At 62.4% G+C, this 19,456-nt stretch overlaps 1 protein-coding gene across 4 annotated transcripts in view; it reads right to left on the minus strand.

Annotated features, from left to right (window-relative positions):
* Positions 1-18,396, minus strand: part of LOC104328266 (fer-1-like protein 4) — a 41,089-nt gene extending 22,693 nt beyond the window's left edge. For all 4 annotated transcript variants that reach the window (XM_075438918.1, XM_075438917.1, XM_075438919.1 and 1 more), the window contains exons 1-20: positions 18,318-18,396; positions 18,162-18,217; positions 17,595-17,683; positions 15,080-15,179; positions 11,463-11,554; positions 10,863-10,904; positions 10,597-10,764; positions 10,252-10,312; positions 8,147-8,278; positions 7,937-7,999; positions 6,594-6,678; positions 6,172-6,331; positions 5,771-5,954; positions 4,840-5,026; positions 4,317-4,681; positions 3,578-3,686; positions 2,612-2,810; positions 1,757-1,877; positions 1,038-1,138; positions 411-498 (exon numbers count right to left, since the gene is read on the minus strand). In XM_075438918.1, coding sequence (XP_075295033.1) covers positions 411-498; positions 1,038-1,138; positions 1,757-1,877; positions 2,612-2,810; positions 3,578-3,686; positions 4,317-4,681; positions 4,840-5,026; positions 5,771-5,954; positions 6,172-6,331; positions 6,594-6,678; positions 7,937-7,999; positions 8,147-8,278; positions 10,252-10,312; positions 10,597-10,764; positions 10,863-10,904; positions 11,463-11,554; positions 15,080-15,179; positions 17,595-17,683; positions 18,162-18,217; positions 18,318-18,396 — 2,481 coding nt within the window. The remainder of the gene's footprint in view (positions 1-410; positions 499-1,037; positions 1,139-1,756; positions 1,878-2,611; positions 2,811-3,577; positions 3,687-4,316; positions 4,682-4,839; positions 5,027-5,770; positions 5,955-6,171; positions 6,332-6,593; positions 6,679-7,936; positions 8,000-8,146; positions 8,279-10,251; positions 10,313-10,596; positions 10,765-10,862; positions 10,905-11,462; positions 11,555-15,079; positions 15,180-17,594; positions 17,684-18,161; positions 18,218-18,317) is intronic.
* Between the last annotated feature and the right edge of the window lie 1,060 nt (positions 18,397-19,456).

Consider the following 19,456-nt stretch of genomic DNA (forward strand, 5'->3'; position numbering starts at 1 on the left):
ATGGCTGTTGTAGATCTGCTGGATGGACACCCAGCCTATGGATTGGGTTTCCAGGGGCAGTGGGTCTCAGTGAGCTCCCCAAAACTGCCTGCAGGAACAGCCTGCACCAAAAGACCTCCAGCGACACGCATGTGCTCAGCCACGCGTGCCCCACCGGAGAGGAAGGACGGCATCAAGGCAAAGTATCTGCAGGAAACACGGCCGGTCCCTGCCTCTGTTTCCCGTGCTGGAAGTTGTACTGCTCTGCGCAGAAGCGGGAGATGCTGCAGTAAAAGCCTGTGACTGGCACCGCGAGTCTTAGCCCCAGGTTTCCTTCTCAGCATCAACTCCAGCTGGTCCTCCAGAAGCATCGCCCGGAGCGGGGGTCACACGGGCTCCCACCACCACCACCGCCACGCCCCGCAGCTTACGACATTGCGCATCAGGTATTTCGTCCGGCGTCTGTCCAGGCTGTTCGGATGTGCCATTGTTTTTCTCTCCGCGCTGAGTGAATATTGCCTGCAAGGAGGGGAGCAGCACAGGCTCTGCAGCCCCTGCACGCAGCAGGCAGAGCAGAGCTCACCGCAGGGGTACAAGCTCCAAATCCCTGGTGCCAATCCAGATGCCTCAGAAACCCCCCTCTCTGCAATGCCCTCTCCTCTGCAAGCTTTTTGACTTGGAAGGCGCACTGGGGCTTGCTCAGCACCCGAGGCTGCCTCTCCGCTGTCACCATCACAGGGCTGGGGACCGACACGTGTGTCAGACCCCACTGGGCAGTCACAGCGACTGAAACACCAGCCTCTTGCCTGCACGACTGAAGAGAGTGCAGGAAATGTCCTAACATTTAGGAAACTCCCAGGGGTCCAGGAACATCGAGGCTGCGGGCTGTGACCCCTGTGCTTCCCAGGACTGGAAGGTCCTTTCCCAAGGTTGTCCTGGTTTTCCTCCACTCATCTGCCTCAAGAGGACAAGCGCAGGCTGTGCACAGCCCGGGAAGAACACGATACAACCTCCTCACCTGAAAACAAGAAACCTTAGGAGATCAGGGACATGCTCACCTGCATCCAGCTACAAATTCCTCCAGCACCTCTCTGAGCCGCTCTTCCGCTTTAGCCTTTGGCCTTCTCATGAGCTTCTCCACAGCGTCCAGCCCCTGCTCCTGTGGGAAAGCGTAATGTTCAGGGAGCTCGCACAAGGCTGCGGGGTCAGGGTGAAGCACTGCAAGGATGTGTTTGCCACCAGTGGCTGGTGCCCTTCTGCAGCGCTGTGCTGCTGGTCAGCCCTGTGCTGCTGGGGACTGGAGCCTGGGGATGACCGTAATGCTGGTTACAGCACGTGCATCTCGGTCCTTGATCAGCCCCTGAAACACACTGGGCAAGCTCTGCTTTCCGATTTCTAAACCCAGAAGGGAAAGATGAAGCCCTGGGAAGAGACTGCACCCCCCGACGACAGCCCGAGGCCGAGTCTGCTCGCAGCAGCAGCGTCTCCCCAGTGCACACACAGCTCGGGACAGGCGGCAGAGGAGCTTTTTGCCACGGACGTCGCGTCACTCACGCCTGCAGCAGACCCTGCCAGGCTGTGGCACGGCGCGGGCGGTGGATCTGCACTCGCTGCCCGGCCCCCGCGTCTGAAGGGCGGGTGGGACGGAGCCCTGCGAGAGACGTGGGCTCGCATCGGGGGCAAAGGCGTTTGAGGCAGACACAGACCAACCGCCTGCGCTACAGGGCGAGCACAGCAGGAAGGACCGTGCCGCAGACAGACACCCCGAGCACGCTACCAGGCGCTCTGCCAGCTTGACAACCCAGTTGGAAACGCAGAGTCTCCAGGTGTGATCCTCCCAGTAGCTCCACACGTACACGCAGGGTTTCTCATGCGCCATGGGCAGGCAGCTGTACGACCTACGGGGAGCAGGCACAGGAGGTCACGGCTGCTGTTTGCAGCAAGCACACGCCACGTCACAACACAGCACTCGCGCACCCAGCACAGGGAGCAGCGCCTGGGCTCTGTCTTCGTCGCTGAGAACCAGCTGTTTTGGGGTTCCACAGACATGGACGCAAGCTGCTGGGTCTGCCTTGGCCACCCCAAACTCGCGCGCAGGGTTTCGAGCACCGGCAGCAGCACGCGCCCGGCTGGATGAGGCTGGTGGGAGCAGGGGACGCTGCCCAGATTTCTGGCTGCTATGGGACTGGGTGGTAGCAGGCACAGGGCTCGCAGAGCGCAGACACCAAGACACTGCCAGGCCTGTGGGACAAACCAGGCAGCATTCCCAGAATATCATCAGAGAGCTTCTGCTTGTGTCTCGCCTGCCCCGCACAGGGCAGCATATGCTGGAGTACTCCTCTCCTTCCTCCCCACTGGAGTCAAGCCCTCAGGACGCTGCTTGTTAACCAGAGCAGGGGCTGCTGTTACTAATGGGTCACAGCTTCCCTGGGACCTTGTCCTTGGCCGCCTGCACACAGCAAGCAGGCACCGTAGGCCAATGGGCCATGGCGAGCTGCAGGGTCGCAAAGAGGAGAAACACCCGCGCAGCCCTCGCATTGCTGAGCAGAGCTCTAATAACACCTGGAATAACCAACCTGGGAAGCTGGGGCAGGACCAGGGCAGGTGGGAAAGAAGGACGAAGAAGACTCACCTGTCATACTCCATGGGCTCTGGTCTCTGGCTGTTCGTCACCGACTTGTTCAGTGCTGCTGAAGCTGGGGCCAGCACTTCAATGTCCGGCTCACTATCAGAACCAGGGTCCAGCAAAGGCTGCTTTTCTTCTTTCACTTCTCCCTTTTCCACTTTTCTCCAGGCTTTGGTCACAGCCTCTTCAGCCTTGCCATAGTTTCCTTGAAGTTAAGCATTAAAGAGTAAACAGGTAAGTGGGATCACTGTTAAACAAGTTTGCTAGCTTGCAAAATCCGACAGCAATCATCCTGCCAAGAGAAGCACATGGGCACACACTGCTTTTGGAACTAGCAGTTCAGTAGATCCAACCGTCAGAGCATCACATGGACAACCAGGAGGTCTGAGAGAGAGCTGGGCAATTGCAAGGAAGTCCTTGTCTGTGCCTTCAAGTTCCACCAGCTCCGCCGAGGGCCTGCTAACTGCCGCCTGCACCCCTGCACTGGGGTCAGCAGCACTCGCTCAGGAAGACTCCTCAGCACCAAGCATCTCCACCCATCCAGCTTAGCAGGATGGGCCTGCTCTCCTACAACTGTGTCCCCATCACCCGCTGTCACAGCCCCTCAGCATCACACGGCCAACCCCAGTATCCCAGCTTCCCCTCCTCTGCTTACCTTTCTTGCTCCCAAGCCCTTTTACCTCTTCTTCTCACCCCCACTTCCTGGGAGAGCTTGGACCACTCTCCCCAGACAGGCAGTTCAGACAAATATTCCGAATCTCCAGCCCCGCAGGAGAGCAGCCAGACTCACAGGGCTGTCAGAGCCCTGTGTGCGCTCCCCAGCCTCACCCCCATCCTGCCCGAGTTCCTGTTTCGGGGGCACGAGCGGTGCAAGGGCTGGCACCTTCGGACCGCAGTGCTGACCTGGGCTGTCAGCAGGAGATTCGCACTGTTCCCAGCGTTTCCGGGCGCGAGGCCCCGGGGAATACCCACCTATAGAGACTTCAAAGCTGACGGGCTTGGAGCTGAGAGACGAGTCCATCATAGTGGCTTCAAAGAAGGCAGCGAAGAGGAGGAATTCCTCCTTTTTCCCCAACGCATTCTGAGCAAGGATTCAGAGATCAGTCCGAGAGCCTCACGTGCCAGAACACCACCTTAGCAGAAATTCAGAGAACACCGGGGCACGGCCAGTGCCTGGCAGCCCTCCCAAGGGACATCGGCGGGATGCTGCTGAGCTCACCGCCGCTACGCTGCCAGACGCGGGACGAGTGTCCCCACGGACCCCGGGGGCTGGGGCAGAGCCACAGCTTTGGCTGACGCTTGCGTGAAGCCCCTGAGCAGGTCTGGGGATGGCTACTGTACCAACACCGCTGCATCTTGCCTGCTTTTCCCAGACCAAGGGGAGATCCAGAGCCAGCTAACGGCTCCCCGGCTCCGGACGACAAGAAGCGCAGGCTCCGAGGCAGCTGTGCCCCGGGAACAACGCCCAGGCCAGAGTCCTCCCTGCGCAGCTGGGGATGCTCCAGCCCCGCTGCAGGAGGCCGTCTCTGGGCTGCGGCTGCGGCCTCGGCCCTTGCAGAGGCTCAGCGAGCCCTGGACGGCCCAGCATCGGGCAGGCTGGGTTTGCTCCAGCATGGCTGCACCAGCCAGCGATCCCATGGCACCTTCCCCGTGAGACCTGTGCGTGCTGCAGGCCGGTGTGGGTCAGCTACGCCAGCATGGCAGGACTCACCTCGGGAAGCGGATGAAGCTCTTCCACCTCCACAGTGACCTCCCCGGGTTGCTCGGCCTCCTGAGAGCTCCCAGCCTCCTCCTCTCCCTGCAGCTGGCTCAGTTCTTTGGCTTTCTCCTTGGATTTCTTACTTCTCTTCTTCAGCTTCAGTTTGCTTAGGGTACCTTTCATCTTGTCCCCAAGCTTCCTCTCTGCCATGCTGGGGCTACTGAAGATCTCCACCGTGATGGCCATAAGGATGCGCCCGCGGTAGAAGATCCCCTCGCCCATGCCCTCGTTGAGGTCCCTGTGGACGTCCCGCAGAGCCAAGCTCTGCGGGGAGCCATACAGGTTCACCCAGGCTGGGCCAAACGTGGGGTTAAAGCCTGCAGTGACAGGGACAGGGGCTAATCACACCACAGGTCCCCCAAGACGACAGTCCAGGAGACAGGGATGCGAGTGAGCCCCTGTCCCTCCTGCCTCCCACCTCCAGCCCACCATGGCCAAGCAGCGGGTGCACGGCACGGGGCTGCCCAGGACTCACCATTCCTGCCAGGGTCCGAGATCTGCTGCAGGTCAATGCAGTGCGTGGCGATGGCCACGTCACCCATACTGGCATCATCCACCACCCGGACTTTTATCTGCCTGGCCAGAGGCGGGAACATCTCGATGAAGCTGATCTGCTCGTTCCACTCCGGCTCGGTGGTGTTGGTCTCCACTGATGTTTCCCCCTGGGAAGGACAAAGCGTGAAAGCCACAGAGCCCAGCAGCGGCTGGAGCGAGGGACGCCTCGGAGCCTCTCCGGGAACGGCATGCCCTCCTGTCCCACCCGCAGACCGCGCTGGGCAGGCTCTGGATGGGGCAGCGTCGCTGCTCCTGCCCCCGTCCCAGCAATCGCTCTGTGCTTCATCCAGGGCGGCTGTCCTACCCACCCTGCACTGGCAGCAAGCGGGCAGCACCCCCAGAGCCAGCGCTGTCGCAGGGTCCCCTGAGACCACCCTCAGGCCCACCCAGCTGCCTGGGACTGATCCCCACTTCGTGGATATCACAGGACCAGAAACCCTGGCCAGGGGTGCAAGAAGAGGTCCGTTAGCTCAGTAAACTCTCCTGAGCATGTCAGGCTGAGCCCAGCCTGCCACAGAGGACTTCTGCTCCAGGATTTGCTGGACCCTCTCCCTACGTTCAGGGAGATCAGACCTGTGCCCGCGCAGCCCGCAGCGCAGCCAGCGGCAGCGCCCAGGGCTGCGGAGGGACCCCTGGCAGCTCCCGCAGAGACGAACGTCCCACAGAAGCCTTCTCATCCAGACACCGTGCAGCCACACGGCTCAGGCCATGGCCGGAGACCTGGGCTCTCCCCGCCCGTCTCCCGTGGGACTGGGCGAGCTGTGCAGGCTCCTGGCAGCATCGGCCCAGCACGCGTTGCCGCAAGCCAAGGGGCACCGGTCTGGCCCCACGCAGCCCCCCGGCAGACTCACCCGCTGCCCGCAGAACGAGACCTGCACGTACGGGTCGATAAAGACTTTCTTCTCCCCTACGATCTTGGAGAAACCACCCATGATGCCCGCGCTCATGCTGGGCAGGCCCTCGGCACGATACAGCCTGACACAGAACCTGGCCCAGGGTCTCTCCGCGGGGACTCTTTTAGGCAGCAGCAGGTTTCTGAAAGACAAATTCATGTTCCGCCGCTCTCCTGGAGCCCAGGAGACACAGCGCTGCGAAGTGCCCTGACTGGCAGGGGGTTTGGATCCTGCCCCACCACGGGTCTCTTTCCCCAGGTCTTTCCCCATCAGAAGAGGGGAAAATGGGGCAAAAATGTTAGTGTGCAGAGAGACACGACTCTTTTCCCCAGGGCCACACAAGACCGTACTGCATCTACCTTTCAATGTCCTCATCCCGGCTGCTGGAGGAGGTGGGAAGGGAGCCCACAACGTCCCCGCGTGCGGTGACAGAGATGTTGCACTTCACAAAGCCTTTCACGCCTGCCCGGGTGTCCGTGGGGTCACTGATAACAGCCCACTTCTGGAAAAACCTGTGATCTGAGAGGGAAGGGAAGGAGTTCCCCGTGCAGAGCCCGGGTTACCATCTCACACCGCAGCTACATCTGCACAACGATTGCCCTGACCCTCTGATGGTGCAGAAGGTGCCACCAGCCCTCAGCCAGCCAGGAGAAGCAAGTCCTCATGTGAACCAAGTGCTTTAAAGGTAGGGCCCTCGCCAGACCCAGCAGAGCATGAAGGAAGCATCAGTGCCAGACCAAGCCGGGGTCAGGGCGCAGGTACGCAGTGCAGGCGGCCATACCTGGCTGGCTGTACACCGTCACGATGTCCATCTTGAACGTCCCTATGCACGCTCCCAGGAATGGTATCTTCTTTGAGTGAAAAACCTGCAGACAGCACAACTTCCCTTGAGCACCGAGAGATGCAGGCAGCCAGGTGACACATCCAGACACCTCTGAGGAGGACAGGACTGCCAAGAGATGCCCATTCCAATGCAGAGCTCAGGCAGTGGTTGCAGCTCCTCATGCACATTGACCCATCTGAGCTAGCCCTGGGACAAACCCGTTCCTGTCCAACCATTCCCACAAAGTCCACCAGCCTGTAGCCCTCAGTCAAACCTGGGCCAAGGCAAATTCATGTGCAACCAACTCGGCTTCTTCTGCCAGCCTCGGACAAGGCAAACCCCTGCGACGGCCCACGGGCAGGCCTGCTTTCCCGCAGGTAGCCCTGTGTCCGTATCTGCTGGGTCGGGGCAGAGCCAGGTCCCTACTAGGCTAGCGTCTCTCCCAGAACGCGAGCCTTGCTCGGTGCTTGCTGAACTCACACCAGCAGCAGAGACCTGCAGCCTTTCACGGGGAATGGGCAGGAGACCACGTGGCAGAGGAGGTGCTGGCTGGGCTTCGCTGTCTTCAGGAAAGCCCCACGCCTTGAGCAGCCCCTGTGATTTGGGCTAGGGATTTCTGAAGACTGCTTTCTGCCTGCCTGGGCTGCTCTACAAGCACAAATCACTCCTGAGCTCCTCTCGCACCAGTCAGTCGCCTCCGCAACCCGCAAGGTGAGGCTCCAGGGTAAGGGGCAGCAGGGAATCACCCCCAAAGCAGCGGGGCAGCAGGGCAACGGGCGAGAAGCTGCCGCGGAGGCCCCGCTTCTGTCACTAGATGCAGAGCAAGCCTGAGATGGAGGAGGGGGGAAGGCAGCGGTTCCCAGCACTGGCTCAGAGCGGGGCCGGTCTCTGCCCCATTGCGGCCGCAGGAAGGTCCTCTGGTCTCTCTGCAGGGCAGATGCCTCTGTCTGTTGCATGAGGGGAGGTCTAGACTGGATATTAGGAAAAATTTCTTTACTGAAAAAGTGACCAAGCATTGGACCAGGCTGCCCAGGACAGTGGGGGAGTCCCTACCCCTGGAAGGGTTCAAAAAACACGTAGGTACAGCACTTCAGGACATGGTTTAGCAGGCATGGTGGTGTTGGGGTGATGGTTGGACTTCATGATCTTAGAGGTCTCTTCCAACCTCAACGATTGTATCATTCTATGAAAACCTGCCTGGCACTGGTACCCTTGCTTTGCCCATCACTCCCAGTGCCCACATGCAGAAGCACTGGGCTGTACTGGTTACCGACGAAGGACAAAGAAGAGGACACACTTACCGAGATCTCGATGAGTCTGTGTAATAAAATGTCCCTCGGCTCATGGAATTCAAACAAAAAATACTGAAAGAGAAGAGCAAGACAGCTGAGCCCCAGACCCCCAGCACGGCCTCGGAAGCGCCTCTGCCTGGGAGCAGCTGCATCCCAAGCACCCCTGCAAGGACGGCCCCAGTGACTTGGGACACCAGAGCCCCTGTCCACATCGCTTACTTCATTGTAGAAGGGACAGTTTGTTGACTTCTGCGTTGCCGTGTGCTTCTTCTCCTCTCCAACCTTGACTACCACGAAGGGGTTAATGTTCACCCCCACCAGCTTCTGTGCTTCAATGATATTAATGCCAACCTGTGAAAATGCAGGAGAAAACCCTCAGATCATCACTCTCCTCGTTTCCAGCTCCATCTTGAGCTTGTTTCAGCAACGCCAGTGCGCAAACGCGCGGAGCCATCTCACTGCAGAGGTGAACCCTCGGGGCAGGCAAAAGCCAGGCTGCTGAAATCTGCTACAGCCAGGACAAACCAAGGTGGTGCCTGAGGTGTTTGTTCCGTTCAGGCAAGGAAACGAAGTGTTGAATCCCCAGCACCTTTGACAAGAGCAGCCTCCCCAGCAGCCCTGTCCCCCCTCTGTTCCTGATCCCAAGGGATGCAAACCCCCTGCTCCCACATGGTGGGGTCCACAGAGCGTCTTGGAGAAGATGCTCTTTGGATCTTCTGTCAATATTCCCTTTGAATCCTACCGAGATGGGCACCATTGGAAAGACTGGAATGCGGCCGTCTCATTTGCTGTGACTGGTTACGGGTCTAAGAGACGGGAGCAACGTTCTCACGCTTGCTCCCAGTACAAGCAGCTAGGCAGTTGTTCAGGTGAAGAATAATAGCTTCAAGAAAAGGATGGTAGGAAACTCCACCCCCCACAAAAGCTTCCTGCTCGATGGACAGGACCCAGCCCTGAAAAGCAGGAGACCCAAATATGAGTCCACATTTACTTAGAACCAGGAAAGGATTTAAATCCACAGCCGGGCCGGGAGACTGCCCTGAAATCTGCAGGGCAAAAGATGGGACCGAGCTCCATTTCTAACCTTTATAGTGGTTTCAGATAAACCCGATGTCAGAGCATCAGCCAGAGCCACAGCTTTGTACCAGCCCCCCGGCAACTCCAAGCAAGCCCCTGCAGCAGCCCTTCACCCCCAGCCATGTCCCACAGATGTCCCTGGGGTCCCAGGCATGGCCCTGGGGACCAGCCCCGCCTGGGTGCTCTCCGAAGCTCTGCGCAGACGCTGCTCTGCAGCGGCACATCTGCCCGTCAGGCTGGTTCCCTTGTCCCGTACACCCACAGCCAACTGCACCGCCCAAAATTACCCCAGGCACCAGCACAGGCTGGAGCGGACCTGCTGGAGAGCAGCTCTGTGGAGAGGGACCTGGGTGTCCTGGTGGATGACAGGGTGACCATGAGCCAGCAGCGTGCCCTGGCTGCCAAGAAGGCCGATGGGATCCTGGGGTGCATTAGGAGGAGTGTGGGCAGCAGGATGAGGGAGGTTCTCCTCCCCCTCTACTCTGCCCTGGTGAGGCCCCATCTGGACTCCTGTGTCCAGTGCTGGGCTCCCCACTGCAAGAAGGATGACGAGCTACTGGAGAGTCCAGTGGAGGGCTGCGAGGATGAGGGGACTGGAGCATCTCTCCTACGAGGAAAGGCTGAGGGAGCTGGGCTTGTTCAGCCTGGAGAAGAGAAGGCTGAGAGAGGACCTTAGAAATGCCTCCAAATATCTGCAGGGTGGGTGTCAGGAGGATGGGGCCAGACTCTTTCCACTGGTGCCCAGCAACAGGACAAGGGGCAACGGGCACAAACTGAAGCAGAGGAAGCTCCAGCTGAACCCGAGGAAGAACTTCTTCCCTCTGAGGGTGACGGAGCCCTGGCCCAGGCTGCCCAGGGAGGCTGTGGAGTCTCCTTCTCTGGAGATATTCCAGCCCCGCCTGGCCGCGGTGCTGTGCAGCCTGCTCTGGGTGACCCTGCTTGGGCAGGGGGTTGGGCTGGGTGACCCACAGAGGGCCCTTGCAACTCCAAACATTCTGGGATTCTGTGAAAAAGAAACCCTGCTCTGGGCTGGCTGATGTTGGAGCCAGCGCTCATGGATGTAATCCGGCCGGGGAATCTCAGACCTTGCCCAGGGAAAAGACACCCAAAGCAAGAAGGCGTCTTCATGCCAGAGGTCTCGCCGGGGTACGTGCCATCTGGAGAAGCCTGGGCCCACAGCAAGGCAGCGAGGGACCGGCTGTGGGGCCAGCGGCAACTGCAGGGACGTGCACCCGACGCTGCAGTACCTGGAAGCTCTGCGGGGTTGGGGCGGCAAAGAGGTCCCGCGCGGAGCAAAGTCTGGAACGGCTGCGCAGAGAAACAACCCGGGTGAGGAGGTCTCTTCATCTACAGGGACCTGAGCAAGCCCCCACCGAGGGAAGCAACAGAAACCCCTGGCAAGTAATGGCTCCTCGCCCCAGGAATGAGCAAATCCCCGAGAGTCCCTGTCTGGGGTCACTGGAGACTGCGGGTTTCTGACATTTTGCAGCAGCAGAATGCCACGAGATGCAGGATTCCCCGGAAGCCACCCCATGAGCTGACACCTTCCACCCCAGGGCCCAGGGCAGGAGAGAAGAGCACGCCAAGGATACCTCTTCACAGGGCTGAAGACAATGCCCGAGACCTCTGTCTCAGACACATCGTAGAAATCATCTCCCTCCTCCTCCTCTTCCTCATCAGTCTCCAGGCCTTTCGCCAGCTTCCTGCCCAGCGCAGCGGCCCGTCTGTCCAGCTCGCTCGCCCTCGGCCCCTCGGCTGCCCTGCGAACGCCCACCACGGCACGCGCCGCATGGTCAGCCCCGACGAGCAGGCTGTGCTCCCCCCGCCGCCCAGGACTGCGAGATGACGCGCTACGTACTCCAGCTCCTCAAATCCAGGGTTGCGGATGAGTAACTCCGAACTGCAAGACAAACAGATCCTGTGCTGACAAAACAAGCGTGCTGCGGCCACAGGCTCGCGTCCCTGCCCAAGGGCTCTTGGAAGGGACACGAGCCTCCTCCTGAGCGATGCTTCTGACGGCCCACGCCGCGTGCCCGCTGCTCTGCCTCTGGCACCCTCGCTGCTGCCTGTCACCCTGCCCACCCGGACACCCACATCTGCCCCAGCTTCGGGCACCGCCTGCGTGCAGGGCACCCGGGGCTGCTGCAGCCCAAAGCCAGGCTCTCTGCAGCTTGGCAGCCCCGGTGCCTGCTCCCGCCAGCCAGGCGGGCTGCAGGAATGTTCTCCAGCCTGAAGGGACTCCCGGGGTGCAGTGGGTTGTTGCAGTCACGGGCTCTTCGTGAGGACGAGGTATTTTCTTTCCAAGAGCCCTGCTCGCTAACTGCCATGGCAGAGCAGAGCTGCATCAGCCTGGGCAGAGGTGGAGAGCAGAGGAGGCTGGATGGCATCCCAAAGGCTGCCGCTGGCAAAGGAGCTGTACAAGGTGCCTGGAAGTCTGCTCCTCCCAGGATCTCAGTACCTGTCTTTCATCTGATAGACAAAGTCCTCTTCAACCCAGGTCCCAGCTGAGCCATCCGGAGGCTGGTAGCGCAGATCCAACTCAATGTAGATCTACAAACAGAAAACGAGACTGCCTGAGAGGTCGGCAGCCATGAAACAACTGCAGAAGTGTCCCGGAAAAGGAGAAGAGGAGTGTGGAAGGAAAAAAAAGAAGTGCGATGCTGGTAAAAAGAAGGGGAAGGAAGGGGGTCACAACCCCACAAGAAGCCTGTTCATACCAGACTCTTCTTGTCTTCCTCCATCAACAAGCTAGAGTTCACCAAACTCCCTCCCCTAGGGCTTCCCAAACTCCAGGATTCACTGAATAAAAGCCGGCTCAAGTTTCCAGACCTAAAACACGCTACGGAGCAGCCTCTGAGAGCCGTCCCGGGGCACTTCTGACAAGGAAAGCGGGGAGAGCCCTGCAGCGGAGCACACTGCTGTGCAGGGGTTTGGAGCCGTCCCCACGCGGGAGGCACCAGGCCGCTGGCAGAGCATCCCCAGGCACGACAGCTTGGTTTACAACCCCACAGAAGCCCTAAGCAGGCCCAGAGGCTGCACCACAGCAGTCATCGACCAAGCGTTACCGAAGGAGGACGGCGAGCGCAGCACAGGGCACGCTGGGTGTTGGCACAGCCAGCACGGGTCTGGAAATGCTCGGTCTGCAGGTGACCAGCCTGACCTCAAACCAACACAAACACCCAAGAATTTCCCACTGGAGGCCAAAATTGCAGCCCCGGAGGAGGTCACTCCTCAGCAGACTGAAGGGGATGTACAAGCTGGGTTCATAGTTCAGTCCCTGAAAAACATGTGTCTGGGAGGAGAAATACAGCCCAAGCAAGCAGCAGCATGGTGGCTTGGAAAGGCAGAGGCAAAGGATGGATGGAGGCAGAAGCCTGACATAAAGCTGGGTGAACAGCTGAGGCTCTGAAAAATGCCTGGACAGGCTGGAAAGTTGGGCAGAGAGGAACCTGATGAGGTTCAACAAGGGCAAATGCAGGGTCCTGCACCTGGGGAGGAACAACCCCAGGCACCAGTACAGGCTGGGGGGGACCTGCTGGAGAGCAGCTCTGCGGAGAGGGACTGGGAGTGCTGGGGGATAACAGGGTGACCATGAGCCAGCAGCGTGCCCTTGCTGCCAAGAAGGCCAATGGGATCCTGGGGTGCATGAGGAGGAGTGTGGGCAGCAGGTCGAGGGAGGTTCTCCTTCCCCTCTACTCTGCCCTGGTGAGGCCCCATCTGCAGTGCTGTGTCCAGTGCTGGGCTCCCCAGTTCAAGAAAGATGAGGAGCTACTGGAGAGAGTCCAGCGGAGGGCTACGAGGATGAGGAGGGGACTGGAGCATCTCCCCTATGAGGAGAGGCTGAGGGAGCTGGGCTTGTTCAGCCTGGAGAAGAGAAGGCTGAGAGGGGACCTTAGAAATGCTTACAAATATCTGCAGGGTGGGGGTCAGGAGGACGGGGCCAGACTCTTTCCAGTGGTGCCCAGCGACAGGACAAGGGGCAACGGGCACAAACTGAAGCAGAGGAAGCTCCAGCTGAACCCGAGGAAGAACTTCTTCCCTCTGAGGGTGACGGAGCCCTGGCCCAGGCTGCCCAGGGAGGCTGTGGAGTCTCCTTCTCTGGAGATATTCCAGCCCTGCCTGGACACGGTGCTGTGCAGCCTGCTCTGGGTGACCCTGCTTGGGCAGGGGGTTGGGCTGGGGGACCCAGAGAGGGCCCTTGCAACCCTGAACATTCTGTGATTCTGTGAAAAGACCTTCAAACCACCAGGAGAAAAAAGGGGTGCCAACAACTCAAGTCCCAGAGAAGAACAGGGCTTGGAATAGTAGGAAGGGCTTTGCTAAAGCAGCCATGGTTGAAATGGCCTCTTTGCCTTGGGGACGTGTCTCTTCCCAGCTGAGCTGAGGGAGAAGGTCTCAGGCTGCTCTTGGACGGGCGTCCAGTCTCGCCTGCGCTCTTTCTGTCCCCACCGCCCTTGCGCAGCCAGGACTGCTCAATCAAGAGCCAACCTGCCATAGCTGAACGCGGCTGGTTTTTGGTGGGAGCGGCTCATCAGCATCAGTGCTGCTGGAGGTGCAAGGGAAGAGGCAGCCAGGGGCAAAGAGCTGGCCCGCAGAGCAGCCCCGACGTTATGGTGGTGTCAGTGCCCCCAGCTCAGTCCCCTCAAACCATCGCCAGCACGGAGTGCGGGGGTTCAGCCTGGTCCCTGTCCCTTTGCCGGCACAAATGTCCATAGAGCGAGCTGCATCGGGCTGAAAATCATCCTGGAAATGCTCAGCTTCCACCCGGACCTGCTCCCTGATCCAGCCAGCTCAGCAACGGGGGAAAGCGGTGCCCGTGCCGTTCGGGCTCGTGGTCTCGTGGCCACGTAGCTGCATCACGCCAGAGTCCGGCTGCTGGCGGCCGTCCGGCATTCACTGCCCCAGGCCTGCACACCCAGCCAGCAGGAAACAAAATCCCAGAATCCCAGCATGGCAGGGGTTGACAGGGCCCTCTGTGGTCACCCAGCCCAACCCCCTGCCCAAGCAGGGTCACCCAGAGCAGGCTGCACAGCACCGCGGCCAGGGGGGGCTGGAATATCTCCAGAGAAGGAGACTCCACAGCCTCCCTGGGCAGCCTGGGCCAGGGCTCTGTCACCCTCAGAGGGAAGAAGTTCTTCCTCGGGTTCAGCTGGAGCTTCCTCTGCTTCAGTTTGTGCCCATTGCCCCTTGTCCTGTTGCTGGGCACCAGTGGAAAGAGTCTGGCCCCATCCTCCTGACACCCACCCTGCAGATATTTGGAGGCATTTCTAAGGTCCCCTCTCAGCCTTCTCTTCTCCAGGCTGAACAAGCCCAGCTCCCTCAGCCCTTCCTCATAGGAGAGATGCTCCAGTCCCCTCCTCATCCTCGCAGCCCTCTGCTGGACTCTCTCCAGCAGCTCCTCATCTTTCTTGAAGTGGAGAGCCCAGAGCTGGACGCAGTGCTCCAGATGGGGCCTCATTAGGGAAAAACCATTCATTTTTGGGTCGCATTCACTTTCCGCTGGCACCAGGGGCCCAGTGAGCCCAGGCACTGGGGCAGGAGGGGAGCGGGACCCGCGGCACAGAGCAGAGGGGCAGGCAGGCGTCAGAGCTGCTCACGCTGCCCTGGACCATTGCTAGGCCATCTGGTTAGGACTGGTGTTCACCCAAACGCTGGCCGGGGGTCCCGAGGCACCCTGCCACCTTCAGCCTCAGCCCACCAGCTCCCCTCCGCTTTGCACCCTGCAGCAGCCCGCGCACTGTGCGGAGCGCAGGCAGATGAAATACCACCTCCTACACCCACCGCCCAGACCCGGGGAGGTGGTACTGAGCCTCCCGCTGCTCACCCAGGCCCTCAGCAGGTCTCCAGGGCCCCCAGCCCGCCCCATGCGCTGCTGGGTGCTCCCAGAACTGCTGGATGGGTGGGAAGCGGCTGCAACCCCTGCACAGAAAGGTCACCAACACCATGGCGCTCCTGGGCTCAGAGCAGTGCCTTGGACTCCCCCCCCAGCCCCAAATTCGCATGGGAAGCACCACGCAAGGTTTCCCACAAAGCCCTCCTGATGGCTGACGGCCAGGCCGCCCACAGAGGACTCACCCCAGTGGCCCTGTGGTTCCTGTCGACGAGGGCCTCCCGCAGGATCAGCCTCCCGGCCGCCGTCAGGTGCTGCAGGCTGAGGACAAGCGTTCCGAGAAGCCTGGAACAGAACCAGAGCCTGCAGCAATACCGTACGCAGCACAGAATCACAGAGTCACTAAGGCTGGAAAAGTCCTCTAAGGGCATCAGGTCCAACCATCACCCCAACACCCCCACGCCTGCTAAACCACGTCCCCAAGTGCCACATCCCCACGGTGTCTGAACCCCTCCAGGGATGGGGACTCCCCCACTGCCCTGGGCAGCCTGGGCCAAGGCCTGACCACTCTTCCAGTAAAGACATTTTTCCCAATGTCCAACCTGAACCTCCCCTGACACAACCTGAGGCCATCGCCTCTCGTCCTGTCGCTGGTTACTGGGGAGCAGAGCCCAACCCCCCCTCCCTGCACCCTCCTGTCAGGAGCTGCAGAGAGCGAGAAGGTCCCCCCTCAGCCTCCTCTTCTCCAGCCTGAGCAGCCCCAGCTCCCTCAGCCGCTCCTCATGGGACTTGTTCTCCAGCCCCTCCCCAGCCTCAGCGCCCGCGCCTCGGGGTCCCGCTCTCCTGCTCACCGCCCTTCCCAAGAGCGGGAAAGGCAGCCAACGGCTGCAGCGCTTCCCCCAGGGACCCAAAACGCCGGAGCCCCCCAGCCCTGCAGCTGCGGTGCCCCCAGCCCAGCCGTGCCCAGGCAGCGGCTCGCAGCCGAGCTGCCGTCGGTGGCCAAAGGCTCGGGCAGACCCCGTCCCACGCAGCGCGAGGGAGCTCTCCCCTCCGGCAGAGCCTCCTGGGAGCCGGCCCGTGTCCGGGCACCCGGCAGAGCTGAGGTGACTTCCCCGACACAGCTGAGGCTCCGGACATGCAAATACAGAAACAGGAGAGAAAGCCACGGCCGCAGGGATGCCTGCAGCAAGGCGGCCAAAATTCACCCGCTCCGAAGGGGCCTCCCCATCGGGCTCCCTGCCAGCGGCAGCGACGCGCGCGGGGTCGCGTTCGGCCGCTCCTGTCCCCACCTTGGACTGAGGCTGTCTGGAGCCCGTTCCTACGCCGGCCTCCTCCTCCCTGCGGCATCGCTGCCGGCGGCCGAGCCGAGCCCCGCGGGAAGCAGAGCTGCCCGCTGCAAACCCCGCCGGAGCCTTCCACCGCCCGCCCGGGACCGCAGCGGGAGGAACCGTTCCCCAGGCGCCTCCGTCTCGGCTGCCGATCTCCCCTACCCCCTCTCACCTCCCTCTGTCTCTTCTCCAGCCCCCGAGGAAGGAGGCTTCCTCCTCATCCTCCTCCTCTCCAGCCCTCCCTGCTTGCTGCGGCCGCCACAAAAAGGCCGCGCGTGCAGAAGTCCAGAGACCGCACACCGATACAGAAACGTAACACACTTCTCCCTTCTGTCCTCCCACGCTCTCTTTCTGTTTATTTTGGGCCACCCCAGTGCGCTGACCAACCGCTTTCCAACGCTCCCGCCTGTCACCCACCGCCGCCCTGCTCCCAGCGGCGCGGGTCTGCGGAGAGCGGCTGCCAGCGCCGGCCCAGCCACTTCCCGCTGGACCTCTCTGCTCAGCACCACCAGGGCCTGGAGATCTGTTACTGTTTGTTGTACCGATTTGTCCTGTCACCGTTTCTATTGACACTTCAGCCTGAGACAACTCCTCTGGTCCAGCTCCCACAAGGCAAACACCCAGTAAGCAGCGACGCAAAGTTCAGCCGCGTTTCCTGCTCTGGCTTTAACTTCAGGTGTCTCGCGGTGCTGTGCTCCCGTTTCCTCCACGCCCTCGCGGCAGCCTGGCGACGGCTTTGGAACGGACGGTGTTACCAGCTGCCTCTACAAAGTTGTTCCTGTGGATTTTCCTCCAGTTCTCCCACTTTGGTTATCGGAGCCGGCGCCCTTCCCTGCATCCTCGCGTTCCCGAGGCCTGGAAGGACGCGCCTCTGCTCCCTGGCTGCTCCACCACCGCTACGCCAGCCGTCACCTCGACTCTCGGGTTTCCCTGAAGTCTTTCACTGCTGCTGGAACAGCTCCCGAGTCGCAGTATTGTGTCTGTACCACCCAGAGGCATTTTAAACTCTGGCTGATCCTTTAAATTTAAACTGCTGTCTTTTTTTAACGGTTAAACCGTACTCCCACAGGCTCGGGGCTTTTCCCCGCTGACAGCCGTGTTGAAGTTGGGTGCGGCATGCTCCCGGTCACCGTGCGGGTCTGCAGAGCGAGAGCAGGTCCCCACCCTGCTGCAAGTCCCGCCCTGGCAGCTCGATTTTTAGGGCCCTGTTCTGTGTCCCACCTGGGGGGCTGGGCTGGATCCTCTGGTGGTCTCCGGTACTGCTGGCACCGCTCCCCTTCGCTAACGTCACACCCACGGCAGCGCTGCCTCGCCAGCACAGCTCGCCCCGTCCCTCTGCTGTAACCCACCTCCCGCTCCTCGTCTCCCACCGAACCCCCAGCAAATGTCTTTGCTCCCAGGAGCAAAGCGAAAGCCCCGCCGCGGGACCCACCTGTCACTGAAAACCTTGCTGCAGTTGTACGCCTCGACGGACAGCGTCTCGCCCGCCACGAGCTTCCCGTAGTGCGGCCAGCGGAAGAGCTGCCAGGGAGCGGAGCGGGGATGCCGACCCGTTCCCGCGTTCAGGGGCTGCTCAGGCCCCGCTGCCGGGCCACCGAGCGGGACAAGGTGCTGCTGCGGTGGGAAGTCCCCCCGCGCTGGTGGGGATGGAGGGGACGGGGATGGAGGGGATGGGGGGGTCGCGGAGCCCCTCCGGCAGCGCAGAGCTGGGCCGCCTGCTACAAGCCCCGAGCATCCCCACAGGTGCCTGTGGCTGCGGGACCCCCGCGCTGGCGGGTGCGGGGTGGGTGCGGGCAGGGAGTTCCCGGGGGAGCGGTGCCCGGGGCAGGGAGTCCCCGGGGGAGCGGTGCCCGGGGCAGGGAGCCTTCGGGCGGAGACAGACGGCAGGGCCGTGCCCCGGGGCTACCTGGGCCGGCGGAGCGAGGGGTCCCCGGCCCCCCCCCCCCCCCCCACGTCCCGGGGCCGAGCCCCACGGCCGAGCCCCGCGCCCCGCTCTCACCTCCCCGAACTCGGCCTCCGGGCCGCTGCGCACCTTCCGCGTCCTCTGCGTGAAGCCTTGGGGAGGAGAGGGGGGGCGTGAGGAGCGGAGCGGAGCGGCGGCCGCGGGGGGGGCAGACCCCGCCGCCCCCCCCTCCCGCCCCGGGGCCGGGCCCACCTCGGAAGCGGAGCTGGACCTGCCGCTGCCCGCGGCCCGGCAGCCGGGAGAGCCGCCGGACGCCGACGCTGAGCGCCATGGAGCCGGCCGGCAGCGCTGCCCGCTCCGCCCCGCCCGGCCCGGCCCCGGCCCCAGCCCGCCCGGCCCGGCCCCGGCCCCAGCCCGCCCGGAGGCCCCGAGGGAGCGGCGGGACGGGCCCGGCGGCTCCGCCCTGCTCGGCCCGGGGGCACCGCGCGGGGCCGCGCAGGGAGAGGGGAGCCGACAGCCAGGGCCCCCGCCGAGGCGGCCCCAGGGCCTGGGGCGGGGGGGGGCCACGGGGGCTGCCAGAGCTGCGGCGGCAGGAGGGGGCCCTGCTCCGCCCCCACCGAGGCACCGCGGTTGGAGCCCCCGAAGCAAAGAGCGGGAGGCGGGGAAGGGGCGCCGGGCCGGCTCGGGGCCCGCCGAGGGGAGAACCGGGCGGCCCCGCGGTGAGGGAACCGCGCTGGGGCTGCCCCGGGTCGCGCCCGGGCGAGGGAGCGGGGACGGCAGAGCCCGGCGGGGGACGGCGCCCGCCAGCGCCGCGCACCAGCACCCCGCACCGCCGGGACCGGCTCCCCGCACCACCCACGCGCGCTGGAGGCCGCGGCAGCGGGGCCCCGGGCGCATCGTGCCCGGAGCTCCCTGCGTCTCGGCTCGCCCTGCCCAGCTCTTGCTGCCTGCACGAGGACTGCGGGAGCAGCGACGCCGGGGCCCGCCCGCAGCCCAGGCTCAGGCCGGAGGAGAGCGGCCCGGCCATCAGCACCGCTCCCGGGGCGGCAGAGGGCTCGGGGCACCGAGCCCACACCCAGCCAGGGCGGGAGGGGGGCAAGGGGGGCCGTGCAGGCTGCTCCGCGCGGCACTCGGACCACCAAGGTGTGCCGCTGAGGGGCAGACCCAGTGTGTGCTCAAAGCTGACCAGACGCCATCATCATCGGTCTCTGCTCCCCAGTAACCAGCGACAGGACGAGAGGCGATGGCCTCAGGTTGTGTCAGGGGAGGTTCAGGTTGGACATTGGGAAAAATGTCTTTACTGGAAGAGTGGTCAGGCCTTGGCCCAGGCTGCCCAGGGCAGTGGGGGAGTCCCCATCCCTGGAGGGGTTCAGACACCGTGGGGATGTGGC

Source organism: Opisthocomus hoazin, chromosome 18, assembly GCF_030867145.1.
Source record: "Opisthocomus hoazin isolate bOpiHoa1 chromosome 18, bOpiHoa1.hap1, whole genome shotgun sequence".
Classification (NCBI taxonomy): domain Eukaryota; kingdom Metazoa; phylum Chordata; class Aves; order Opisthocomiformes; family Opisthocomidae; genus Opisthocomus; species Opisthocomus hoazin.